General features: G+C 36.7%; 1 protein-coding gene across 3 annotated transcripts in view; it reads left to right on the top strand.

The window, feature by feature from the left end:
- The window catches only part of TMEM135 (transmembrane protein 135), a 159,952-nt gene extending 132,602 nt beyond the window's left edge, over positions 1 to 27,350 (top strand). For 2 of the 3 annotated variants that reach the window (XM_071733317.1, XM_071733308.1), the window contains 9 exons: positions 10,441 to 10,482; positions 12,001 to 12,147; positions 14,114 to 14,183; positions 17,185 to 17,352; positions 19,954 to 20,017; positions 20,628 to 20,704; positions 22,369 to 22,467; positions 23,735 to 23,802; positions 25,001 to 27,350. In XM_071733317.1, the coding sequence (XP_071589418.1) occupies positions 10,441 to 10,482; positions 12,001 to 12,147; positions 14,114 to 14,183; positions 17,185 to 17,352; positions 19,954 to 20,017; positions 20,628 to 20,704; positions 22,369 to 22,467; positions 23,735 to 23,802; positions 25,001 to 25,133 (868 nt within the window). In that variant the 3' untranslated portion in view covers positions 25,134 to 27,350. The remainder of the gene's footprint in view (positions 1 to 10,440; positions 10,483 to 12,000; positions 12,148 to 14,113; positions 14,184 to 17,184; positions 17,353 to 19,953; positions 20,018 to 20,627; positions 20,705 to 22,368; positions 22,468 to 23,734; positions 23,803 to 25,000) is intronic. The other variant, XM_071733301.1, reaches the window with a different exon arrangement.
- Positions 27,351 to 27,972: the final 622 nt, after the last annotated feature.

Here is a 27,972-nt window from a genome sequence, read left to right on the forward strand (position 1 = left end):
TGAAAATGCAATATTCAGACACTTTTTGCTTGATCACCTCTCACTGCTGACATTATTGAGTAGCAAACATCCAGGGGAGGTCCTTGTGGATCTCTCATTACTTTGTTTAACCAATTTTGTATTTGTTCTAAATACCTGTCATTAGATTATGCTTCCCTGATTGTTTTTAAGAGATGTCACATTTTCCAATGGTCTGAAATCTGAATCAAATCAAATCAAATTGTTTCTGTGTCACTTATTTACCTTGCCAAATAAATTTACACTTTTAATGTGCAAGTTCTGGGTTCCGAGTGTAGTGCCTCATGTTTTCTGTCTCAGGTAGTTGAAGGTAACACAGTGGGCATTACTTCTAGCTCCCAATGTTGTGTCAGAATAGCATATCACTGTGCTTCTGGATAACTCCTAGAAGGACAGAGTAAAATTGCATCTTTTTCATGGGCAGAGATTTACTTACATCCAGGTTCTTACAGTCCAAATTTTACCTAAGTATCATTACCTGTTGTGTTTTATGTGGGGTTTTTTTGGGGTTTTTGTTTGTTTGTTGTTTTGGTTTCTTGGTGTGTATTTTTGTGAATTGTTGAGTATTTTTCATTTAAAACTTTCATGACTTCTGTAAAAAGTTAGATGAAGTAAAGTGTAATTTAAATTCATAAGCCCCATTCCCACTGTCAGACATCACATTGCCACTGTGCTGAAATTTGACCAATAGACATAAATACTTGATTAATGGTATATTTTAGGTAAAGCCATATCAGTTGCATATACATGCATATTTTGATGAAGCATTCTAGAAATGGAGAACCATCTAATTGCATACATATGTAACATATGGCACTGAAGAACAGCGAAATATAATTTACATATATATGGACTGGGTTAGAAAAAGTAGTGTTGTAAGGTTATTTTTCAGTGATATAGTCACACTGTATTGTGGTTTCAAAGTATGTGCATTCTATCTGCTGCTTGGTGTAATTCCTGTGCCCTGCAAGAGAAATATGAAAAATGCTCAAAGTACTGTCCCTGTGGTTTAACCTTATTTCCCCAACTTGATATTTTTTTGATTAATCTTAATTCTGATTTTTTATGTATCCTACATGTGAGTACAGAGGAATTCACAAGTGTCTAGATCTCTCTGTAGAGATGAAATGTAACGGAAATTTTGAGTAGTCTTTCCAATCTCAAAGGTTGAAAAAACAACATTCCAACCTCCAGAAAGTCACCATAAAGCCTCTCCCAGAATGTTTTACACATGAGGAGATGCCAACACATATGCATTGGACTTTTTCTGATTTCCTTGATTCAACTTGTGTTCATGCTTTGCATTTTGGAGATGTTACACATTGTCCTGTGAAAATTACATAAAGAAAATTGGTATTTCCATCAAACCTAGTTAAACCAAGAACTGAGACACTGTAGCAGAGTCCAGACAGGAGGTATTCTCACTATAGTGTTAGGAATTGGGGCTTTGACACCACCTCTGTGTGATAGTTGTAAATGCCCCTGGTATGTTTGCAGAGTGAAATAGTAGTAGGAGGTTCTACTGATTGTTAAATAATTATAATGAGGGGTTTCTTTGTATTTTTTTAAAGATTCTGTGTTTTATCTGAGTGATTGATCATATTTTTATTATGGAGGTTTTGGGGCTTTTTTGTTTGAAGTTTTTCTAAAAAAATCAAAGTTGGAAGCATTACAGATGTTCAGAAGCCACCTTTGTGTGATTCTTAGACTAAGAAAGGACCAGAAGGTCGTTGCAGAAGTGACATTTGCCCTGTCTGGCTGTGACCTGTAGACTTGGGCTTTGTGTAATATCACTCCAAGTTTCATGACCAGTGTCTTAACTTTTTTTTTTGGTGATTCAACTTTCTATTTAAAATACTGCACCTGGATGTGCAGCACTAAAAATATGATTTGAACAGCATTGTAGTGGTTTAAAATAAAACTATGTTAGATTAAAATTAGGTCCCTTAGTACAGTTTAAGCCAGCAAGGGGCTACTCAGGGGTAAATTTTTGTGGTAGTGCTGAAATTTGGTTCTCAAAATAGTGTGTTCTGAGACTGTGCACAAATACTTTGTTCACCCTGTGGTTCTTTGAGCACAGCTTTGAGATTTTAATCTCTTTTCAAGACTTCCTCTGATACTTATGAACTTCAGAGTCATGATGTACACAGCACAGCATCGTGCTGGAAATCTGTGTGGAAAATCCAGGTAAGCAGAGTGATCTGCATGGGAAAATCATCACAAATAAATATTACAAATACAGAAATAAAGGTTGAATTTGCAAAAAACTTTGCAGCATGGTCATTTAGCTTGATTGTAACAACAAACTGATGCTATTCTGAAGCTTAAGGTTCAAGACCTGGTTGCAAGCAATCTCAGTGATTTCAACAACATTCTGCATTGTAGACAATAAAGAATATTTTTGAGTAACAGAGTGAAAAATCTCATTTCAAATCACTACAAATAATGTCTTACTGATCTAAAAGACATGAAATGACTTCACTCTGTAACCTGACAATGGCCTAGGCATTAAGAGATGGATTGTTAATTTCTTTAAAATATTTTTATAGCTTTTCATTTCATTGTAAGTTTATTCTGATTTTGTGTGTCAATTTTATTAAATGTGAGAGATACAGATACTATGAAAATATAAATGGATCATGTCCTCATAATCACATTTTCCCCAAATTGGAAAAAAGCCAACCACCATTTTCCTTAAATACAATTATGGTATAACAGGGCAAAACAAATATTATTTCTCTTTCTGTTGAATACTTGAATCAATCAATCTCTATAAGAGAGGTTTAACCCACTGAAATTTTAAGTCACCTGCAAATAATGAAGTATATTTACAGAAAACAGCTCCAGCAAGCTTTTTTTTTTTCTTTTTTTCCTTCTTTCCAATTGCCAAGAGCCAGTAGAAAAAGTGAGAGGAAATCTTGACAGTAGATAAATTTAGCAGAGATCTCAAGGTAGCATAGAATTGCTGCAGATGTCGCCCTTATTTAACCTGACCCAAACCCCAAATGAATTTAAGATACTTTCTTTATAATCTCATAACAGTCCCTTTGGTGACTGCTCTCATTGTTCTAAGAACAATGAAACAGCATCAGCACAGCCTCAGTGGTGGGGGTGGATGTGGTTTTGTGAACACTTCAAGGTACATTTCTCGGTATCCTCATGCCCCTAGAGGTAATTTGACTTCCCATTTTCGTACCTCCTGCATTTTTTGGTCATTTCCCATTTTTGTTCTGTACCTGATGTAGGGGAGAGTGTTTGGGTCTTGCTGGAGCAGAAGGTTACATTTTCTTTATAAAACACTTGTAGGAAAAAGGTTAAAATTGGATACTCGAAAAATGACATCATTTTCCAAAATTCAACAAACCAATTGAACAAATCAGATAAATCCTTACCTTCATTGTTTAGTCAGCTCTTTTAATGGATTGGCTTCCTCTATTAGCTGTGTGAGGCAGAGGCTTTGATGAAGGGTTTTGAGAAGGGAACGAGGCCATCTGAGTGACTCAGTTGCTGTTCCTGAGCCCACAGTACAGCATTGTTGCCACACAAAGGCATGGAAGGGCTGTATCCAGCTATAATAATAAAATGTAATTATTTTCTTTTCTTTTAAGAACTTTTGAGAGAATTTCCATTGGCTCAGAAATGCATATTTCAGGAAGCACTCGTATCTGAAAGAAAGAAAGCATTATAGGTAGCAGGATAATTAACATCACTAGAAATCTGATTACATATTTGGCAGTAGCACACAAAGTTTATTAATAATCAGATGCAAAGTGTTGATTGGTAACAGGTTTGCTTTGCAACTCTGAATCCTGTACTGTAATTTAACTTCAGTATAAACAGCTGGCTTTTCAATGGCAGTGCCACTTTCTTGCCAGAATTGCACAATTTTTCTTAAAAAAAGTAAGCTTAACAGGACCATATTTCACTGTTGACTACACTGTCATCTCCCGTCACCTTTTCTTTTCATGTATTGTAAATAATGTATTCAATACAGGTCTAGGAAAAAAAATGCAAATGCTCTACTGTGCTTCTTTCATTCTTGAGTGTTGTCCCTACTTGCTCTTTCTTTGTGTTCATTTGCTTTTTTAAAAAAATGTAGTTTTCTATTCACTGCATGTAATAGTTATTTAAACATTGCATTTTCTAAATACCATTTTATATTTCAAGCATGGATAAAAGAAATTTCATGGATATGTTATTTCTTTTTTTATTTAAACACACAAATGTTAAATATCAATCTGATTTTGAAACGCAAGCAATGAGACACTTTGATCTGAGCTGCATTGTACATTTATAGTTTGATGTATAATTTTTATAAGAGTTTTTTACTACAACACTTCTGACTTCAGTTATTTTTAATCTGATTTCTGACATGTCTTCTGAAAGTCAAGTGTTGTCCATGGGGTACGAGATTACATTTTTTTGTTATAATTGCCCCTTAGAATTTTTATCTAATCCTGGCTGAACACTTATGAGGAAAGCTAGAAAGAAAATAAATGTTTAATTCAGAAAAGGGGAAGTTCACAGGAGAGAGAATCTGACTGTAAATCCTTTTTTTCCCTTGAATTTGCCATTAGATTTTCTCTGCACAAATCACAAGTTGTGCCTCATGATCCTGTTGAGTCTTGGAGGAGGCATCTCTGAGTGCAGTGGTGACATGTTCTTTGCCTGTAGCTACCACTGGTTCTCCTGGGGTTGTGTGGTCTGCTGGGATGGGGCTTCTTCCTGAGCCTTGGCAAGAACAGTGGAAGAAACACAGACAGCTTGGTGAATTTGGGCACTAGGATTAGCTCAGTAATCATGTTCATCTTTGGTGAGAAGTATCTCGATACTGTTCAGGTAGTTGGAAAGATCACTACTAAATAATGACAAGTCAAAATAGATTTTGTGGCATAATAAGTCATTTTTAGAAATCATATTTTCCACTTGAGAATGAAAATATGTGGTTTTCCATTGAGAAAAATGCTAGTGATGCACATTTTTAAACAACCTTTGATTTCACTTTCCTTTGTCTTATCAGACTTGACTAGGTTAACTCTTATTTTATATCCAGAGATAGACAATACTTCACTTTGAACTACCTTATTTCTGCATAATTACCTCAGTGAGGAAGGTCTTAATGGTTTGGAGTTGTTCTTGGTTTCTACACCCTTTTGGGAAGTGAGTATTTCCAAAATTTTATTCTACATTACAGTTACCAAATAAACAAATTGGTCTCAAAACAGGTTAGAACTGAGTAGAACTAATTCTTTTGTTTCTATGATTTAGAATGATTAAGTGTATGTCCTTGATTCTCGAAATTCATTATAATTCTATTTGTCAGTGATGCTTGTTCTGCACTTTCTGTCTCAAAGTCACAACACACTTGATGGTGGATAGTGTCAGATGATGAGGAAGTACGGAAAGGGTACAGATGGATTTTTTTTTTTTTTTTTTTTTTTGAGAAAAATGAGCTTTTGAGAATAACATTTAGAGGACAGGTAGGGGAAAATGTAAAATATGACTTGGACTTAGAGCAAAAGAGGAGATGTAGAGGGAAGAAGCTAAGTGTATTTAGAAGACATCTCAGAAGAATGACACTTTTTGCTGTTTACGGGGGAGATGACAAGGAATGAAGTATAGAGAAACAGGAGGAGGAAGGTATGGTAACCTCTCTATGTAGCTTAAAACAGAAAATGGATTTTCCTCTGGGGTCCAACACAGTTTACAAAGGACTGTAGAGATAGCCTTTGATTCCTAGTAGCAAGGGATGCAGTTTTGTTTCATTACTGTTATCCTCCCTTAATCCAGAAAGGGGGTTCCCCCTGGTCAGTCTTCTCGGGCAGATGTGCTACAGGAAGATGCCAACCCATGTCCTGTTCTTGCAATGTTTCCTTCCCACATGGCCATAATGAGAGCTCTGCATCTAAGAGTTTCTAATTTACTCTTACCCTGAAGGATAACATGAGCAATATAGAGTTGTTGTTAAACATGGATTATTTTTTTGCTGTGAGATGTTTTCTCCTTGTCAGTCCCGTGAGTGAAAAGTTACTTGTGTGCTCAGAAGGCTCCTTGCATGAGGTATGTCAATTGGTCATGAAAAAAAAATCTTTAGAAGACTTGTGACAAGGCATACTGATTTAAAAAAAAACCTAAAAATAAGTGCTGGCATCCAGTCTTAGAGTTCAGTGTGGGAACTTCTCAAAGGATGGAGGGAGAGAAATGTGCATCCAAGCATCTCTTTACATACACAAACATGAATGATTAGAGTTCCTGTCTTGTTGGAAGTATAGTATCAAGCCTTGGCTCCATTCCACTTTTCCTGTTTTCTTTATGAAAAAATAAATGTGTGTGGTCATAAGTTAAATTTATGTTATAAATATGCACGATTAAAATCGACCTTATTTGCTCATGTGCCAATTCCCAGCAGGGGAGATCAGATAACTGAAATTTATTACTTTGGCTCCTTGATTCTTCTGTTTTTCTGACTGCAACCATGGCTCTGGCCAAAGTCAAGCTCAAGCAGATGAGAACATTTTGTGTACCTGTGTCATGGTCACCTCATGTCATTGGGGACAGCTGTCAGAGTTGCTGGTGCTGCTGGCTCTCTACCAGAGAAAAATTCCCCTTTCATGAGAAAACCTAACCAGATTTCGTGCCCTTCAAATTATTGTTCTCTGGGCAAAGAAATGGTGCCACCCTCCTGCAGCTTGGGTTTGGTCTCTGGGACATTCTGGGAATGGTGGCAGAGGTGAATTATGCTGAATACAACTGACCTCACACATTCCTGGTTGAGTAGTACCTTAAAAACAAGGTTATAACACACTACTGAGATTTTTCCCATCTCAGAGATCTGTACAATGCTGGGCACATGTAATGGGTTTTACTGTGCTCATTTGCAGCTTGAATGGCTCGTGGGGGGTCAGCAGCAGAGTGCAGGCTTTTTTACCCCTTGAGCAATGAAGCATTGAGTAAAAGTTATTATTACCAATTAGTGGTGGCATTATTATTACCAATTAGTGGCTATATGAAGCAAATCATTAGTCTTAGTTCAGTTATTAGCTGCCAGGTGTTCATGAAATGTGCCATGAGCAGTTAGTGTTGGACCTCAGCGGTCCCTGTGGAGCCCAATTGCTGAGTTTGTGGCAGTCCCTGTGTGTGTCATTGTAGTTCCCAAAAAGAATAAATGTATTTGGAGTCAGTGGCATTTTTATTGCTGCTGGTGTTATGTACCTAGTGAGGGAATAATAAGGCAATTCCAATCTCTAGACCAGTATTCTGAAGGCTTTAATATACTTTAATATGCTGAATTCATTATTTAAAGCCAATTGCCACTTCATTTTGAGAAGAAAATTCTCATTGAGAATGAGAAGAGAGGGTCGAGATGAGAAGGTTACAGTGCATATTACTCTTGATAGAAAGTATATTTTCTCTAGGGATCCTTTTTTGTAACTCTTTAATTGTGATATTTTTACATACCCATTAGTCTGCATAGTGACTTTACACAAGAAATTTTAGGCAGCAATCAAAATGAATTAAGTTCTATTTAAGAAGTTAATATAGCACATCTATTATATTATCATTTAAAAATTAGGAAGTTAAGGAGAAAAAAAATGGAATTTTACCTCTGGTGTTACTTCCATATTAAACTATGTATTTAGCTTTGGTGCATTTTGCAAGGGGATTCATAGCTGTACATCTACAACTATATAGAATAAATAAGAAAAAATTTTAAATTAAGAATAATATATATTGAAACTTATTTTATATATATACACACCAAATACTTAGAAGTATAGAATTAACTTTAATAATGTAATCATAATAGGCATTAGCAGTCGTTTTCATGTTTGTTGGAGTAATGAAGAGGGGGCTTGGAGTGTTGGTTTCTCTTCGGTGATTCAGGTGTCTTCTTATTTTCAGTCTTAGTGAAGAAAGGATTTTCTGGCAATTGCTCTGAGGAAATTTTAAAGTAAATGAGTTGCAGGATGGCATCAGTGAGGTCGAGTCAGCCTGAGCACTAGTTGGGCAGGGACATCTGGTGGTGCAATAAAGAAATAATTGAACACTTGAAACTCAAACTGCAGTTACATTGGAGTTATTAAGTAAAAAATGGGCATAATAGTATGCTCTTACTGTTACAACTTTTCTGTTTTGATGTTTCTCTAGACATTCTTATGTGCACATTTACATTTCAGTTTGTGTATGGTTTCAATTGACAGGACAAAAGAAGCAGAAACTAAGGCCCTGTTCTTGAGCTGGCAGCTTGCAGATACAGTGTGTTAAATACCCTCAACTCAAAGGGCATTCAACTTTCAGTGCACTGGAGCTTTAAAATTAATCTCATGATACTGGACTGTGATTATGTATTTAGAGCAGGTCTATGTAAGCCCTGTGCATTTAGTCTCAGTTTATAGTTCTGCCAGTGATTTACTGTGATCTCTGGGCAAAACTGATTTCATTTGTTTCAGTCCATCACTCACCAGTTGTTTCTATCCATTCTTCTGTAAAAGTGCTGTGAAAATTTTCAGCTTCTGAATTACATAGGTAAAGAATCATAAAAATTAAAATATTTACTTATCTTTGGTTACAAGGTTCCATGTTAATTTTACAGTGAGCAGCTTTAGTTTTGTGTGTTTACCTTGGATCTGTACAGATCATATATACATGACCAGTATTTTAGATGCTGTTATTTTAAAAGGACAACTCTTTAGGATTCATTTTCTGGTATAGTGTGTAACTGTGACTATGTCACGACCCACAGGGTGGGTGCAGCCCTGTCATGTCTCACAAAGTGATCACAACTCCCCAGAGGGGGGGGCAAACAAAATATCACATCCCATAGGGTGGCTACGGAATTATGTCCCACTGAGTGGGCATGGGTAGAGTTCCCCAGAAGTGGGGTTTGACCAAGGGAGATTTGGACTGGACCCCTTTGCTTTCTAAACCCATTCAGAGAGGAGCCCAGGTGTGGCTGGGCCCAGTCCTGCTCCTCCTCTAATTAATCTCTTTTAACAAACCATTTGGTGAGATTAGGTTCAGGAATTCTCTGCATGGTACTCTAGGAGGAACATTATAACCCAGGAGGTTTGTATAAAAATGCAATTTTACTTAAAAATAAGATTATAAAGCATGTCAGATTACAAGTAGCAGAATTATAAATGATGGTACTTTCAAAGCAATGGATTACAAATAGCAGAATTTTACAAAACAGTCCTTAGAAAGATGTATTGAAGGCCATACTCTTGGGAAGAGTTCCCCGGAAGAGTTTAATGCTGCAGTTTCATACCAGCACTGCTCAGCCACTCACCTGCCAGGATAAAACAGGAATTTTCTGTGTCCATCTCATTATGCTCTTCTTGCTGTTCATGTGCATCCAGCCATGGGTAGCACATGTTGACCACATGTCGTGCTTTCTGGGAGAAAGTGTTTGGGCACAGACACTACAGGGACAACTTCATCTCTGCAGGCAGAAGGCAGAGGATTGCATTCACCTACTCATGAAGCTTTTGTAACTTCTGTGCTGTCTCCTCTAGGAATAGATGTGTTATTGGAATGGGGGTGTTGATAAGTTTCTAGTTTGTGCTTTATCATGTCAGGAATGCATGGTTTCTGTGATGTATTCCCCATGCAATTCTATAAAAAAACCCAAACAACCACACCAAAAAACAAGTTTCTGCTTTTTGCTTTGCTACCAATGTGACAATGAGAAGTCTTCCAAGAAGAATCCATAGCAGCTGCCAACTTCAGCTCCTTTCATTGTATCCTGGGCAGAAAAAAGTCAATAACCTAAATCTTCCACAGTCATTTGTGGACTCTCTGCTAGGGTGATTACTCAAACAAGGAGCCCTATAGTCTGTAAGGACAGATATATAAAATCAAGTTCAGAATCAGAACAGCCACTATATAATAGAAAAAACATGACTTTCAGATCAGGAGTAATCTTAAAGGAAAAAGCAGCAGAAATCAGCACTGTGTAAAGTAGAACGGTTTATCTTAAAGTCAGACTGACTATTCTCTGCAGCTCTTGTGAAGGTGGGGATTTTAGAGGTCTAACCCTCCTTTCTCTCCTTGCAGTAGCATTTATATTTTGTAAAACTCATCCTGACTTCCATTAAGTAATAATTCTTCATCACATGAAATATTCCATTGTCACCCCACGGTTCTGTCACCGTCCTTTAAAAATTTCTACACTCTTGGTTTGGATAAAAGAGAGAAGCACTGCCATTTATTTGCTGTACCCTTTGTTTCTGAGATGTCCCAAGGCCATGGTGACAACTGTGAAGTTAAGGATAGCCACAGAGTTGTTGCAGATGTGCCATTTTCTGTTAATGAGGATCTGGTGTTCATCCACAGCCATTTGACACAATATTTAACCCCCAACAGTTGATATTGTATTACTAGCAGCCTATTGTAGAAAAAAAATTTGGTTTTGTGTTTCAGGTGCAAAGATGGCTTGAAAGGATTTACCTACTCTGCACTAAAGTAAGTAAAATTTCTGCATTTATGTAGCTTAAAGTGGAGATTTTGAGGAAATGTGCACAGTGGCAGCTGCATTGTATCACAGAAGTATTCCTAAGAAAAATTATGTTGTTGTAAATCTTTTCCAACTTTCAGGATATGGAGCATGTTTTGAAGAAGGCATAATATGTTGGCAAGAGAGGAATCTTTTAATATTTGGGACCATTATTGGAAAGAATTGCAGACACATGGTTGCATGTTTTTGAAGGAGCATTCTTTTTTTCCTTTCTAAAACTGGGATTCGTGGGTCCTGATATTTTCCTGGAAGCAAACGGCTGCAGTGTTTTGACTTTGGGTTTATTTGTTGTATTTATAAAGTGCTGAATGAATACAACAGTAGTTCTGCGGCCAACACTCAAATAAAGCATGGACTTGTAGTGTATTTTTTTGAGAGATCCTAAATGTGCTACTAAACCTTTTGTCTGCCCTAGTGGTCCTGGCTGTCCTAGAATTTACTTTGCAATGGGACCCTCTAGTGTTACACACTCATTTGTGTAGATAAACAGAGTTCTCCCATCTTCATGTCTCATGTCAGAAGTACAAAGACACATTATTTTTTTCTGTCCTTTATGTACTCTGCTACTCAGATCACTCAGCCCAGTGTGTTGCCAGTGTCAGTTTATAGGTGAAGAGAAGAGCTGACGTCAAGCAAGACAAGGCTTGCTGATGTTGGTAATGGAAAATATTTGATAGTCTGAAGCTATTCAACAGCTGCAGAATTTGATATAAGGTTCCAGTAGTTAAATAACTGAGTCTGTAGTTCAGAAATCTGGACATGAAGTGCTCCTGTGGCAGCTTGCAGAAACAGTGCTTTCTGAAATCACCAGTTTAATGGGAGATTCAGTCACATACCAAGTGACAAAGTTTTTATATCCTCATTGCCCTCAGCAAGACTACCACAGTACAGTGTAACTTGGATTGCAGGGCAAAGTGTTAGGAAACATCATGCAGTTATGACCTCCTTTGCCTTTGATATACAGTAATTCTACACCTAAGATGCTCTGGTGTGTTGACAATATCAACTTCTGGGTGAAGAAAGAGGGCTGAAGATAAAGCCAAGCAAAACAAATTTGATGGTTTTGATGGGAGTGAAAACTTTTTGAAGATTTTACAAAATAGATATTTTATAAAAATAACCTTTTTGTAACCTCATTTTGCTGGAGATAGAGAGATATTTCATGTGCCTTTTTATTTTCTTACTTAGCGTTCTTGCTTTGTATGAGAGATGGACTTCTCCAGTTTGTTTTTTTTTCCTACTTGTAAAAAATTCCTGATAGAAATTGTGACCATTATGAGAAACTTAAATATATGTTGGTGGAGTGATCTTTTCAGAGATACAAGGTTTAGCAGCTCTGTAGGATTGCATTTTCTTTTGCAGACCTGTGGGTAACTTCAAGTCTGTCTTAAAGGCTTAGAGATTTATATTTGAGTTATTTATAGAATTGTTTTGTTTGGTTTTTTTCTTTTCTTTTTGTCTTTCAGGTTCATTGTAGGGAAAGAAGAAATCCCCACTCATTCATTTTCACCTGAAGCAGCATTTTCAAAAGTAGATAGAAAGATAAAGCCTTGTGAAAAAATGTCACAGCAAATGAACATACTGGCTCTAACAAAAAAACTCATGGACAAAGTGTGAGTCAAATAAAACAAAACTAAATTAATCATTGTTACTTAGCTCATTTTAATGATTTGTTACATTATATTTGACAATATTTTATAATACTTCTGCTTTGCATTTCTGTGTTTTGCATTTCATTTTACTGAGTAGTTAACAGTGACAAATTATGACCTCTAATGAAAGCAAAATTTAAGACTTTTATGTCATAGCAATGACTTGCAACAAGCAGTTTTGTCTAGCAAGGGAGAGTAAATTCAGTAAGCTCTGAGTGGCAAAGGAGAGCTGCCTAAGAGCAGGATTGGTAGCACCTGGCCTGCCTCCTCTGTCAGGAAATAGGAAATTGCAAAGTGAAGAGTAAGTATAAAACTGTTTTGCTAAAGGTCCAATCTAGACATTTGAAACTACATAAGATAGGTTCCCTCCTCAGCTGCAGGGCCCAATTTATTGCCCCTTAGTATGAGCTTAAAGAAATCACCTCAGATAGCTTGTCAGCCTCACATGTTCAGATGCTGTACTTCTGCTGGGCTTGCTTTGTCTGCTTCAGGCACGTTGGGTACCACGAGGAGTCATTCATTTACAGGGAAGATGGAATAAAAATGGACTGGGAATCTGTTCATACCACATCTATGAATCTTCACTTCCATTTACCTCTCCAGGGGCAGTTTTATGACCATATCTTTACCTGCTGATATGCAGGAGGGAAGCAAGTCTTCCAAGTGCACTGTGTTTTTAAGGCAGTGGCTTACCTTACTTGCTCAGATCAGGAACAAAAATGAACATCACTTGGCCACTTCCTATCATTTGTTTTGGGTTTTAATTGAAAAATACAAGGGAAATCACCAGTGCCTTCTCAGGCATGACTATATTAGACAACAAAAGCCTTATAAGCAGAAGAAAGCTCCAGCCACATGCAGATTCTCTTAGCTGAGTTGCTGCTACCTGTTTTGTTTTAAATACCCCTTATTCAGTTTGCTAATTAATTCATAGCTCTTCTGCTGTTCATTAAATACAAGGAGCAAGGGGTCTGTGAATGCATTTTTTCTTTAAGGTTTTGAAACTTCCAGCATGCAGAAAACTTCAGTCCTAATGCTCTCACAGCTTTCTCTTCCATATGGTTCTTTTCAGTGTAATTGAGTCTAAATGCCTGTAACCTGATCTCATTCTCATTACAATTTTTGCTACATAAATTGACCTCACAGATGATTTATGGCCATTAGACTTCATAGTACATGATTCAAAGCTTCCAAGATATTTGGCACAGTATATAAATTCTGTAATTTATTCTGCATTAAAACTTAAATACTTGGCTATACCAATATATAATGTTCAGACCTGGTGTGGCATTACTTCTTTTGATTCTACATACTGCAGGGCTAACAACTGTACAATCCAGGTGTTCCACCATTTCTTTTAAATGCTCAGTGTCAAATTCCTAATCCGAAGACCTACATAAAAATCAGCACAGTAGTAGAAATAGCCCCAAAATGAAAGACTTTCAAGTGAGAGAAGTTTCACAGGGTATCTCTGTGCATTTGTATCTTCTTCATTGCCATCCAATCAACCTTACAATACTATGAAATATGCAAAGACACATACAATGGATGATTTCTGAATATCCTTTCAGAATCACAAACAAAGACAGAACACACAAACTGGGAAAGTTCACATCACTTCTGCCTGTTCATCACAACAGAAGATTTATTCTTTCATTTTGTATTTAATGTGTAGCGTAACAAGAAGTTGGCTCCAAATAAGTGTGCAGACACTTCTTGCTGTACAACTAAAGTATTTTTCTTTTTTATTGTCCTCTTATAACACCGTAAAAGTACACAGTGCCTTTCAATGGGTAATGGGAAGAATGAGTGGTGGGAAAATAAAACTTTTTGTATTTTTTTAGGACAGAAAAATTTATGAAGTCTCTTGTCTATGATGGTGAAAACAGCTACAGGTTAATATGTGTTTCATTGTGCTTTTTTGCAGGTGCAAACATGGCCCGAGGCATAGGTGCTGTAAACACTATGGAGATAATTGCATCTCATATTGTATTAAAGTAAGTGCAGAAAAAGTTGGATTGACAAACTCTGGCAAAGGCAGGATAAAGGTCTTTAGTCAGAAAATGCATCAGTTTAGGAAGTGAGAAAGGAGCCTGTTTCTCATTCTACTTCTATTGAAAATGTGACAAGTCTGAAAACAGATTTTCTCAATTTAGGACGGGGTGGTGGTAGGGTTAAAGTTCTCTGCTCTTTCAGTTTAGCTCTAGTGAATGAATAACATAAAATGTGTGGGAAAAAATGGACAAGCCAAGCAAAGAACTTGTTTAACTATGTGATGCACTTCATGGCCGAGCCCATTTGTGACTCCACCCTAAATAAAGCACCTGGAATGTGCTGCTTTGGCAGAGGGCACAGCCTGAGTGCACGTACAGCTGCAGGGCTCTGGCACACTGCTGCCAGGCACTGGGCTTCCTCCTCCGTTCATTCATTTATTTTAAGGGCTCAGAGTAATGAGAGAATGATCACAGTTGCTGAGGAGGAACTGTTTATGTCGAGTGGCGTAATACATCCTCCTTTATTAATGTGATTTTTTTTCATAGGAGCACTGTGAAGGGGAGATGGGGTTTGGCTGGTGTTGGGTTGGCACAGGTGGTACCACCTGCTATGCCTGTTTTAGGAGTTGGTAAGATTCCAGAAGATCTCAGTCACTTCATAATTGGCCCATTTTTATTTATGGAGCAACAAAAATGGATTTGAATATCTTCAGATGCTTTTGATGCATATTACTTCCAAACATAATTAATTTAAATTGTATATGGCTAATGATATCTCAGAATAGCTATGCTTAAATTTAGCCTCAGAAGAGATCTAGCACATCATTTATTCATGTATGTTTATTTACATTGTTTTGTGTTGTGGAGGTCTTTACATTCTTTTTAGTGTGGTACACTACCGTAATTATATATTAATATACTATATTATATTAGGATATTATACCACTGTGCAAAATGGATATACGTTGTGTAGTGTTTGTCAGGATTTGAGATGGTACTTAAGTGTTCTGCTGGGTTACAATGAGAATATGCAGAAGAGCATTGATTCCAGCATGTTTTTGTAAGTCTGTGTCTGTAAGGGAGCTTTCAAATCTGGTAATGGCTCTTGGCAGAATTTTCTTCACTCATTTATGTTTATTGTAGTCTCCTGTGTATACTCTGTTGTTTTCTACCATCATCATTATTTGAGATCTTTTTGTGGAATATGGAATTTACAGTATAGTGCACTGATTCTAAGAAAGAATACTTTCCATGACTCTGAAAAGCACCTGTAAATGTGATATGGATTCACCTGATTGATTTAGTGAGCTAAATAGAAGGATTTTGTGCACTACTCACTGCTGATTGGTGCACATCAAAACTAAGCCTCAGTCCTTCAGTTTCACACTTCTGTTAGTCATAAAAATAAGACTGCAGATATATTTTTTGAGTGTTTCCAGTTGGAATTTAAATATTTGCTACTGCAGTGTTCCTCACCCCATGAGTAATCTGATGGGTCCTACAGCTGGGTGAAAATGTCAAACTGTACTGTTGTTCTCTTGTTTCTGGCTTTGTTCAAAACTGCTGGCTTTAGGACTTTCTTTTTATATAATAGTACCTGGTATCATGATAGTCTCATTTTTGTGGAAAATTAGAGCTTTGTACTTCATACTAGGGTACCTCTTCCTTTAAGAGGTAAATGTATGTTCATCTTAACTTTTACGTTCTACCTACACAAAATTCACAGTGCATTTACTTCTCTGCCTACCTCACATACTTTTCAGTAGGCATTTTCATTACAAGATCAGAAAACATGGGGTTGCTAGCTATTCAGCACATGCAATTTACATTCCTTTAAAAGTAGCAGAGTTTAAAATGGCAGTTTTATTCATTTGTAGCTACTGGGTCAGATGACACAATATGCTTTCTTCCACTTGATTCTCATAAACCACTTTGCTGAGTAGCAGGGAGAGTAATTTTTTCAGGAAAAAATGGATGTTGAACCACAGTAAAATTTTATGAACTTTATAATACATTATAAAGTCCTTTGGGATACATAAATGTTTTGAGTTTCTGAGTTTGAAAAGTTGCTCAGTCAAACTTTCTGCCTGTTGTCCCTGTAACAAATCGTCTTGATGTCTCCAAGTATCTTCAAAAAACTGAACTTCAGAAGTCAGAGCCTGCCTTATCTGCCAGCTGTAAGTGCATAGATAGTTTTCATGTAAAGCATCTTCCAACTGAAAAATTGGTAAGATTTTATTCAGAATGATGACTGAAGTTCAGCCATAGGATAAGAGCATTGATAGGAAGCTGTCGAGGAAGTTAGAAGATGCTATGGAGAAGAATTTGGAATTAAAAAGTCAGTGTGGCTTTGTGACATGGTATAAGAAAGCAGATCTGTATCCAAGGTGAAGTGCTAAGAAAAAAATCATTGGAACCCAAATTATCCTCTTAGTAACTGCACATAATGTCCTTCCCAGTGTAACCCTTTCTCTTGCTGCTAGAGTCACTCAGCAACTCTTTTAGTATAGTTGAGGGAAAGTACGTGAGTAGGTGCCAAGCCATCAGATCAGGGTCAAGCTCTAATTCTCATGCTTTCTGGAAATTTTTTTTGTCGGCTTTTTCCTCCTTGAGTGTTTTCTCCAGACATATGAGTGTAGACATGCTCTCTTTTCCCACCCCGTTACTTTCCTCTATATAACCACTTGTGGTTAAAAGCTGGTCAGTAACCTGGAAATGAAATCATCGAGATTATTTCAAAAGACAGAATTTTGGAGAAGAAGAGAAATAAGTGTTTGTCCATTGTGGCCTTTTAGATATTCAGTCTATGATTTTATTGCTTTTGCTGCAGGGGAATCAGGAAAAAAAGCCACCAAAGTTCTTGAGTTTGAAAATGTAGATGCGTTTTACATAGACTCTACAAGAGCGAGTTTTAAATTGCTTCATGTTAAAAGTAAGTACTTCTGCAGATGGTTTTTTGGTTTTCTTTTTTCCTAAGTTTGTGGTTTCTTACCATTTTTTCTAGGGCTTTGTTAGGATGTTTAGCATTGGTTACCTGATCCAGTGTTGCCTTCGGATTCCATCCGCTTTCCGGCATCTGTTTACAAAACCATCCCGGCTATTTTCACTCTTCTACAACAAGGAAAATTTCCAGCTTGGAGCTTTTCTGGGATCTTTCGTCAGTATATACAAAGTAAGCTCATAACATACAAAAATTATGAATGCCATGGTTTTTATTTCACTTTTCAGACTGTCACAAAGAGCTAAAAAGTCTAGCTGCTTCCTATTACTGAGTATTTCCTACAGCATATCACCAACAAATTCTATAGTAATCAGATTGTAAACAGAAAAGTAATAGTGGGGCTTTTTTCCTATCATTTCTGAATAAGCCAAATGTATTTTGAAGCACGATATCAAGATCAGGAGATAGGGAGTACTAGTTCAGAGAAAGTGAATTCAGATTTCAAAGGGCTTGCTATTACACAGAAACTTTTTAGAGTAGATACATGTAGTGATTGCAGTAGCAACAGTGCTGAGAGATAAGCTGGTTGCCACATCTGTTTGGCTCAAATATCTGGAATTCTTCCTTGATTTAACAGGAGATTGCAGAACATATATCATGTGCACCTGAAGAGATGTTGCATTTGGAAATCTACCTTTCTGCACCATTATAAGATGACAAACTGATACACATCCATATAACATTGTTAGAGTTAATCAAATTATGTTTATTTAGGCCAAAGAAAACGTGACCAAGCAAGCACCCTAAGGGTGAATATGCTGCACAGAGCAGTGTTTAAGTGGCTTTTGCATTTTTATATTTTTAATCACGTATGTCATTTTTCAACTGACACTTTACATATTCTGCAAAGTTAATGAATTCTGTATTATTTGGGATAATTATTGCTTACAGAAAATTTTAAAAAAGAGTTATTTTTAAACAAAGTGGCATTTCACTAGGCTTGCAATCAGACTAAAACACACGCATATTTAATCTTGCAGGGTTTAAAGTTTTGGTGACAAATGGGTGGTTAAGACTATTGGAAAATTAATTTTTTGCTGAAACTTTAAGAAAAGAGTATGTAAAGAAAAAAGCATTTAGATTGCAAAAGCTGAAATTATTCTGATGTCTTTTAAAAGCTTCAATTACAAAGTGTAATTTAGTACTATAGGTACTCAGTTTACAAGGGAAGTAACCCCTAACCTTTGTTTGTAGTGTGTTAATTACCACTCTCTGTTAATGTTTGCATTCCTTAACATACTTTTTTCTGCCTTGAAATAAGAATGAAGGGAAGCAATAGGGCAGCAGATATTCTGGTTGCTCCAAAAGATTAGATCACTGACAAAAATAAAAAAGAAATGCTTGATGGGTTTTGAACCCAGAGGAATTGCATTATTAAAATTGCATTATTAAAAAGAAGTCCATCTTGTCTAAAATGCTATTGTAGGATTAGTATAGCACTGCATAGTAGCTGTGCTATTAATATTTTGTGTTCCCCTTACTGTTAAATAATGTCAGCAAACATGGTTTTGCAGAAATAATTCAGCCGCATTTCTTTTTTAAAATTAGTTTGCAAGTTTGAGTAGTAGAGCTGACTTGTCATAATTTCAATGTATTGATGGCTTTGCAAAGAATTTATTAAAAATGTGCACTGCAAAATAGCTAGTGAGATCACATCTTTGACAGTGTTTACATTTTTGGACATAGGTACTACTTAATTTCTTATTTTAATGTTGTTTTCAAGAGTGGGTTCACCTGAGGAACACAAAGATGATCTGAGGACTGGGTAATAAAGGGGAATCTGTTGTTATATGAGGGTGATCAAATACTGAAACAGGTTGCCCACTGAGGCTATGTAGTCTCCATACTTGGAGATGCTCAGAACTCAACTGGACAAGTTGCTCAGGTATCTGCTCTACTTAGAGCTGCTTCAGGTTGGGCCAGGTGATCTCCAGAGATCCCTTCCAACATAAATCATTCTATGATTCCATGACAAGCACACATTTAGTTGGATTCAAAATGCTGACACAAATACCTCAAAATAGAGATCAGTGGGCTGTCAAAAAACTTGCCATCACCACTGGATTGGGCTCTACTAAGCTGATCTCAAGCCCTTTAGAAGCAAACAGGAATTTACCAGGGATAAAATTTGGAAGCAGTGTATGAATTTCCAAAATAGTTAGAAAAACAACTCAGAGGATGTGGAAGATTTGGAACAATTTGGATCATTTGGTAACAAATGAAATATGTTTGAAGCCAATGGTCATCCAAATGAAATATATTTTGATGCAGCCTAAACCATAATTACTTACACCCCTTCTGGCCTCAACAGCTGTGTATTGGAGTCTCTGTCAACAAACAGGTTATTATGTGTTTCATTGTGTCTTTCAATCATATGCAGTTCTAACTTTTAGATTAATGTTTTCCTGGTTACAAAATTTATTGGATGTGTGGAAAAGTCTCAAGTTTTGTTTGGTGTGTAGTTGAAAACAGAGTTTATCATGGGAAAGAGTCTAGACAACTATAGCAAATGGAGATCATGTGAATTCAAGATTAGCTTTGGAATTAGATTGATATTGAAATTAGTCTGGTCTGCTGATTTTCTGAAAGAAAAAGTAATGGTGAACTATTAAAACAATCAATTATACCAAGCACTGTGGATTAAAGGTTTTATCCCACTACACTCTTAATTTTTACTGCATGCTGTATTACTAAGTTATGGAGGAGTATCTCCAGTCTCTGAATTCTGAAGGAGAAATAACTGGGTTGGTCCTGCTCTTTGTTCACTTCCAGGGTACCAGTTGCTTCTTGCGCTGGGTACGAAATCTCGATGACGAGCTTCATGCACTTGTAGCTGGTGAGTCCATGAAAAGAAGTTTATGTTGCTTCTGTTGATACTTTGCAAATACATCTCTTTTCAGTTCTCACATTCCCTCTTCAGGCTTCTGTGATGAAAGCAGGACACATCAAAGTTTTGTCAAAATGACTGGTGTTTCAAGTAGGTTCAAATAAAGTGCTGTAATTAAAATTGCAAGGCAAATACAATCACAGTTGGTTTTTACAGTCACTTTGGAGGACAATATATTACTGAATGCACAAATGTAAACTTGTCCTTTATTTTCCAACTGTAGAGATGGGAGATTTAAATACTGACTGTTCTGTGTGTGACAGAATAGACATTTGAAAGGATGGGCTCCACTGGATCCAAATAAGAACCATTTTTCTATGAATTTTACGTAATACTGCAGGCCCCTCCCTGCTGCTTGTGCATCTGTCACATACTGGAACCTCAGGGGTCTCCTTAGACATAAACCATTTTTTTTATTTTGATGGACAATACTGGAGCATCACTAAACTTTATTGTAGCACCAGAAACCTTAACTGTGCAGTGTCTGCTGAGCTGACATACTACAACAGCAACAGTAAGTCACAATCTTAACAATATCTCTATTTTCTAATTGTTACAGGGTGTCTAGCAGGAATTTCTATGATGTTTTACAAAAGTACTACTATCTCTATGTATCTGATGTCCAAATTAGTAGAGGTAAGATGTTAATCTCAAAGCAGTTCTCTACTTCATCTATTTTTTCGAGGCAGAAAACCAAAATTAACTTCACAGTCTTTGTCAGAGAATTCCAGTATAATACAAAGTTGTGTGGCAGTGCTGTGTTTCAGTAGGTGTGTGCCAAGAGGCAGTGCCGTTTTGTGGTCTCCTTTCTTTCTTATTTTCCTTTCTGTGACTCATTTTAAAAAATCCTTTATCCACTGATCTCCATGTATATTCTCCATGATTTTTTTTAATCCCTTGGTAGCCCTTTGCTTTGTAGCTTTTGCAGATTTTTTAAATCCAAAAACTCCAAGAATGTCTGTTCTGCCAGAAACATAAGTCAAACCTTGTTCTTAATTGCAGATTTATTGCCAAAAGCTGCAGCTTAACTTCCTGCCTTTGTTCCCTAATTTTGGCATTCAGCAATCTGAGATAACTCAAAATAGCTTAGATTTTAGTCTATAGCAGGAGTTGTTTGTCAGTGTACTTCAATTGACTGAATTCCCAGCTTTGCAACAAACTTTGTTCTAGTTACTGTTTTTCAGGCTTGAAGTATTTCAATGAACCTGTTAAATTAGGAACCCAGAGGAAAAAAAAAAAAAAAAAAGAAAAAAAAATAGAGTTTGGCTATGTTGCTTATAGTTTATTAAGAAGCTTTTGATTTCTTATTGTGATTTTTCCATAAAATTGGGACTTATTCATGGTTATTTCTCCAATAGCACCCCTGGAATAAGTCGAGAGGTTTCTCTCATTATGCATTATCCCAAAATCAGAAAGCTTTTCCTGCAGCCCTCAAGGGCCTTGTTCCCTTGTGGTATTTACCCGCCTCCATTACCAGAGCAGGATTTATTTCAAAGAATATGAAATAAGTAACTTTTTTTTTTTAATCATAACTTTAAACACAAAAAGGAAAGATGTGCTCTCTTCATTCTTGCTTCTTGTAATCCTAGATCAAGGTAGTTTGTATAAAGGTTGTGTAAAAGCAACTCATGAGTTACCCATATTGACTTCTAGAACACCAGTTGTAAAAAAGCAATATTATCTTGTCTTTCTGATGGTTTTCTCTGGACTTTGAGACATTTTTGCTGCAGTGAAATAAGAAAAGTGCTTTGTGTTCTTTCTTTCTGGGTTGGTTTGTTGGGTGGTTGGGGTTTTTTTTGGTTGGGGCTTTTTTTTTTTTTTACTACTTTTATCATCTTATGCAAGCCAAGGGTAACTGACCAAAGAGGCGTGTGCTGCTTTGGAAGGTCAAGCTGTGCTCAGGAAAATAAACTTTACATATTTTCTCAGAAAGACAAGTATGTGATTTCAAGCCATTCAAGAACAGTGAATATTCACTTTGTTGAAATAGCTGTTGCATTGTTCTTTTGCTTTTTTAACGTAAAAAATGGAATATAGCAAACAGTCTCATTTTTATCTTTAAGATCTATAGCACCCTTTTAACACCTGAGCTATTGCTAGATCCTATTCTGTGCATTTATTATAGCCTCTTAGTCTATTGATCTATTGATCTCCTATAAGCTGTCAGTGTCACATTTGTGGACTTATATGAAAATATATGAGCATGTGTTAGTAATGCTGACACATTACTTTGAAAACATAAAATAAGTAAAAAGCTATTTTATTTTGTTTTATTCAGCATTTTTTGTTTATTTTTGTAGACTATTTACTTTAAAGGCATTGAAGCAGGGAAGGTTCCCTATTTTCCTCATGCAGACAGCATCATCTATGCCATTTCTACATCCATATGCTTTCAGGCAGTAAGTATGTTTTCTTCTAATAGAATATGAAGCTCTTCCAGTTTAAGTCACATGCTGAATGAAATGAGGAAGGAGCACAAGGATACAGTGATATAAGAGATGGTGGGGTTTCCAGCAGGGTGCTGAGAATCAGGGCTCTGCATCCTGCTTTGGAGTGTCACAGAGAGAGTGAGCTCATCTATGGGACTTAAATTTCTCATATGTTTATAAATGAATGCATGATATAAAGCACTGAATTCTTTGGAAAGGATCTTAAAATGCATTGTCCGGGAAGATGGGCATGAATATGTGGACTTTCATAAGCATATGAAAGAACTGTTTTTCAGAGGGACAATATATTGTACTCTTTTATGGATTTTTGATCCATTTTCATTTTCTACTTTCAGCTACCTTGAATTCAATTTGCCTGTTTGAAAGAATCTGCAAAAAATAGCAAGGATATTGAAGTTTTCTGTCTGAAACAAGCTGTAGTTCCCTTGCTAAGTCAATTACATGCTTTCAGTACCTGTCACTTTATCAACTGTAACAGCAATAAAAACTCCTTTTCAATGGTACCTAAGTTACTCTGCATTATTCCATTACATCTCCCCCTTTCTAGAGCTGCTGAAATGTCCCTGAATCTTTTCCATAATGAAATATATTTTTCTACCATTCAATAAAGAACAGTTCCATTTCTCTCCCTCAATTACTCCCATATATTTGGGAATATTTTTCATTCTTGTATCAAAGTGAACTGACATTTTAGTACCTGGGATATGCCTGCAGGTTTGTAGCATTGAGGTCTCCAAAGTACCATTGGCAAGGACCATTATATGAGGCTAACAGAAATGAAGGTAATATGGGAAGAGAGGAAAGGGTTTTTTCATTACTTAATAAGGAATTGGAAAAGGAAACTGAAAATAAATTACTAGGAAGGAGGGGGAAATAAGCAAAGGGATCTGTGCTGAGATGTTTGTTATTTCCTGTATTCATGAGCTACCTGGAAAAGTAATCGAATAGAGAAAAGACAAGGATTTTGGTGCATAACATTGTATGCAGCATGAACTAGAAACATGATGACAAGAAATGGTAGATCACAAAATGCAGAGCAAGTGAGGGATACTATAGGGAATAAATTTGGCATCCACACGTGCAAAATGATGTACCTAGGAGTAATAAGGATGATGTTTGCTTTGCCTGCTTGAAAGCTTAAGGCAATTTTGGCAATGTGATGTGTCAAATAAAGCTTTGCCTGATGCTGCCATCTAACAGAATACTCTCCTTGCAGGCTGTCATGGAAGTTCATAACTTGAGACCTTCATACTGGAAATTTCTTTTACGACTAACAAAGGGCAGGTATGTATTCAGAGGTGTGGTTCAGGGCTTCTCTGAACAGCCACTGGTCACATTCAGCTTTCTGTGTCACTCAGTGTCAAGAGCAGAGCCATCAGAGTACATATGGGCTCACTTCCTTAGTATTTACTTTGCTTTTCAAATGGTTTCCTGTCCCCTTGAGGTTCTTTGCTGCAGAAGCTACACTAGTGGTAGCTTTAGTCCAATGACAGGAGCAAAGATGTAAATCTAGTTAAGACTGTTTAGCAGATGAGGGTTTTACTTGAAGGCTTTTTTCTCTTTAGTTCACTTGAAGGGTGGAATGGATGTTGGTCAGCTTATGATCAGATGTAGATCAGTTTATGACTGGGATTATAAAAGGAGACATTTGTTATGACAGTGAACTCTCCAGACTATAAAAATCAGAGTGAAATCAAAGGCCAGTCCTTGGACCATGTTGAACCTGCAGTCCCCATGGCACAGCTCATTCTTAGCTGGACAGGAGGTGACTAAATAGATGGCTGGACATAGTGTGAAGGTTTCCTTGGGATGTCTGGAGACATTTGCAGGCAACCTCTGAGGCCATACAAACATGAGACAGAGGATGGTGTCAGTGCAGATATCCTTTTTGGCTTCATTTTTCCTGTTCTGCTAGTCAGAAAAATCCTTTAGTTGAAAGAGAGGAGGGAAAAGAAATTCTGTGCTCATTAATTTTATCTGAAGTAGATGTCTGTAATAGTAATTTTACACACTCTCTACATAAAGAGGTTGTTTTGACATTTCACAGGTATTTCACTCATCAAAGAGATGGAAATAGATTGTAATACCCATAAAATTATCATCCAGAATCAGGCATGGCCAGCGTCTGCAAGGCTAAGGTGTGAAAGAACAGCTTTGGGTTTTTTTTTGGTTTTTTTTTTTCTAAGTTAAAAGTAAAAGGGGGCCCTCTCCCTTTTTCCACACCTTGTGTTATATAAAGTGTATCTACACAAAGCAATGCTAATCCAATTGGTCAAGTGTATTTCTTAAGAAATATTTATTGCTTGAAATTAAAAACTTGCAGTCTCCACAAAAGAGTGCAGGCAGAAGCCTGTATTTCAAAGATTTGGGTCTTCTTTCATAAACTGAAATAATTTTAATAATTCAAGAAATAAATTAATATTTTCTATAATTTTAATTGTTTTTTTCAAGAGATCTTTTCACTCTCTTGTGCCTTTTGCAGGTTTGCTCTCATGAACAGGAAAGCTTTAGATGTATTTGGTACTGAAGCGTCTAAGAACTTCAAGGATTTCTCACCTAAGCTTGACCCAAGATACACGGTTGTACCACCAGTGCTTCCAGTGGAGCTGTCTTGAGAACAATAGTGTATTTTGTCACTGAATGTGATCAGCATTTTGTCCTAAAATGTTAATTAACTTAACAGTCGTATATATGGAGAAGGGCTTGGGCTCCAGTATTATTTCAATGAGAAATGCTTTTTACCGATCAAAAATACTGAAGCTTTGCAGGAAGTTGTGGCTTAGTGATTAAGCTGCTTCCATAAAGAGAAAATATTTCTGGATTACTGTAGCTTGTTGGCAGTATGGTAGATTCCTGAATGAATTAAATGAGTAATATATTTAGAGGAGATACACAAAATAATTTAAAAAATTCTGTAGCTCATACCGGTAGAGTATTTCTTGGTAAAACTAAAAGTAATTCTTAATTTACAAAGGAAAGCAAATGGCATAGTTTAGGTCCAAAATTTTACCTGTTCTTAAAACTATTCCATCCAGGTAAAAATACCTCCTTGGCTTTCTAAATTGTGTCACTGGTTTATCTGAAAAGAACCACCACCCCCTTGTTACTTAAAATTACCGTATTTTTCAACAGCTACGGTTGCAAAATAAGTCATTCTTTGGGAAAAGAAAATGCATATTAATTCAGAAATCACATTCCAGAGCTGTAAATTGCACTGACAGGATGGATAACAGACCCAGCAAACAAGAAGTGGTAGTGGTGAGTGCTGCGCCGTGGGGAGCAGCGGGGTGTGGTGCTCAGGAGCTGCCAAGTGGAAAATGACAAAACCGGCAGAGGAAGGAATGAAACTTTCCTGCCTCTGAGATGGTGCTGGAAACAGCAGACAGTTACAAAAATAAAAAAGCCAAGAACAAAACAAAGCAAAACAAAACAAAAATCCCCCAAAATATACTGAAATTAAATGTTTATTTTTAAAGAACTTGACATTGTCGCTGTAGATGCTGTTGGCTTGTTTGTCAAGCTGCCACACCAGGCAGCATTTCAAGCATTGCTCTAAAAGAGAACTGACCCCTGAAGTTAGGCTGTTACAAAGGAACAGTTTTGATGATCATATTAATAGTATTTTTTCCTTGTACTTGGTGAAGAATGGTTTTCCATCAGTCCATCAGACAGCCATGACCAGGGCAGTTACATTCAGTTTAATGTGGCACTCAGTGCAAATAACTACCTACTGAAATTCCATCTCAGTTTTACCCTGTGTACTTTGTGTTCTAAAGCAAGACCTTGGCATGTTAACTGCTTTTTTTTTTTTTTTCCTGATTTTTGGGACTTTTTAAAATTAGTATCCATTCGGGTGATGCTGAATGGTGTTCATTACCCTAGATATTAATGAAAAGTTGAACTATATTCACACTGTACTGAAAAGAGATGGGGTAAGCTACGGTCTAGAAATTGCAGTGGGTTGTATGTATTTTAAAAAGAAAAAGAAATAAGTATTTTATTGGGAGTCTTTGTCAGATAATATGAATTGGATTAATTATTAGTATCTTCGTCTTGTAAAACTGTATCCTTCTCCAGCCTTAAGCATATTTTAATTCCTATTAGTTTAGTCTCTTACTGCTGAATATGTAGGAATTTCTATCAGATTTACAGAGGTGTTATGGAAATTCTTCATGTCTGTGCACAAAATCTGCTTCTTCATCAGCTACTGTAACAGGGATGCTTCATCACTGTTACTAAAGGTGCTTCATGCTTTAAAACCATGGTTGTCCAAGTTGGTGTGAATAAAGTTCTGCAGGCTAGTTTGTATGCAATATTTTATTGTTTGAAATACTATATTAAAATTCCTTAAAAGGAAATAGAAGTTAATAGAAGAATTTTAAAAGGATTGTAATAGGTTTGTTGTTTTTTTCCACTGGAATATGGTCTAAAATATTTGATCTTGTAAAGTCTGAGAGTTATATATTTTAGGTAATATGTTAGAACTCACACACTATAATATGTACAATTTCTGATGTAACTATACCATTCTCAGATGTAAACTTATTTTATAGATGGGTTAATTTTCTTCACTGGAATGACAATTGTGATTGTTTCTCTATTTGAGTTAAAAAAATTCCAAGTACTACATCTCAGCAGCTAAAAAGCAATTTTGTCTATGTTTTCTTGCTTCCAAAATTCACAGTTCTTGTTTTGAGTTATTTTCGTATAATATAAAAAATAATTAAATTTTTTAAATTATTTTTATTCAAATCAAGTATATGTAAGAGGAAAAAAAAAATAAAGTCCTAATGTTTTTCCCAATAATAAACAGTTGCTGCTTGAAAAAGTGACTTTGTCTATGTTGCTGTTAATAAGCCATCTGGAGTCATCAATGAAGTAACAACCAATGGTGAAGGAGCACCAGGATTGTGACTGAGCACTTAAATTGTATGTATTTGTTACAAAATAAAGGCCCAAGGGAAGAGGGGATGCTGGAGTAGTTCAGCCAACAGCTTCAGCTCTGTGCTTTTGTGGGGTTGACATTTAATGTTTCTTTTTCAGAGAGAAAGCCACGTAAACAGCTACGAAGGCAGTGACAAGCTGCCCACCTCCAGCTCTGCCCACCACGTGGCCACATAGTTGGGCCTCATGTGATGGAAAGCAGCATTTCCTCCCACCTGATGTGCACTGCTATCTTTTTTTTTTTTTTTGTCATATGAAAGGTATCTGTCTGATCCCATCAAACAAGTTGATTTTGCAGAGGCATGCAGTGGGGTGTCTGCTCAGGGGATGGTGGGAAGCAATGGGTTGACCTGAAATACCAGAGTTCCTTGACAGAGCATTGGGGTGTCCTCAGGGAAGCTGCACATAGAGCTTGGCTCCCTCAGGCATCCCAGGAAGGCATCATCCCAGGAAGGTATCCCTACTGCAGCTGCCTCCTCACCCATGGCTCCCTGGAGTCAGCAGCAAGTA

This window comes from Heliangelus exortis, chromosome 1 (assembly GCF_036169615.1).
Source record: "Heliangelus exortis chromosome 1, bHelExo1.hap1, whole genome shotgun sequence".
Classification (NCBI taxonomy): Eukaryota; Metazoa; Chordata; class Aves; order Apodiformes; family Trochilidae; genus Heliangelus; species Heliangelus exortis.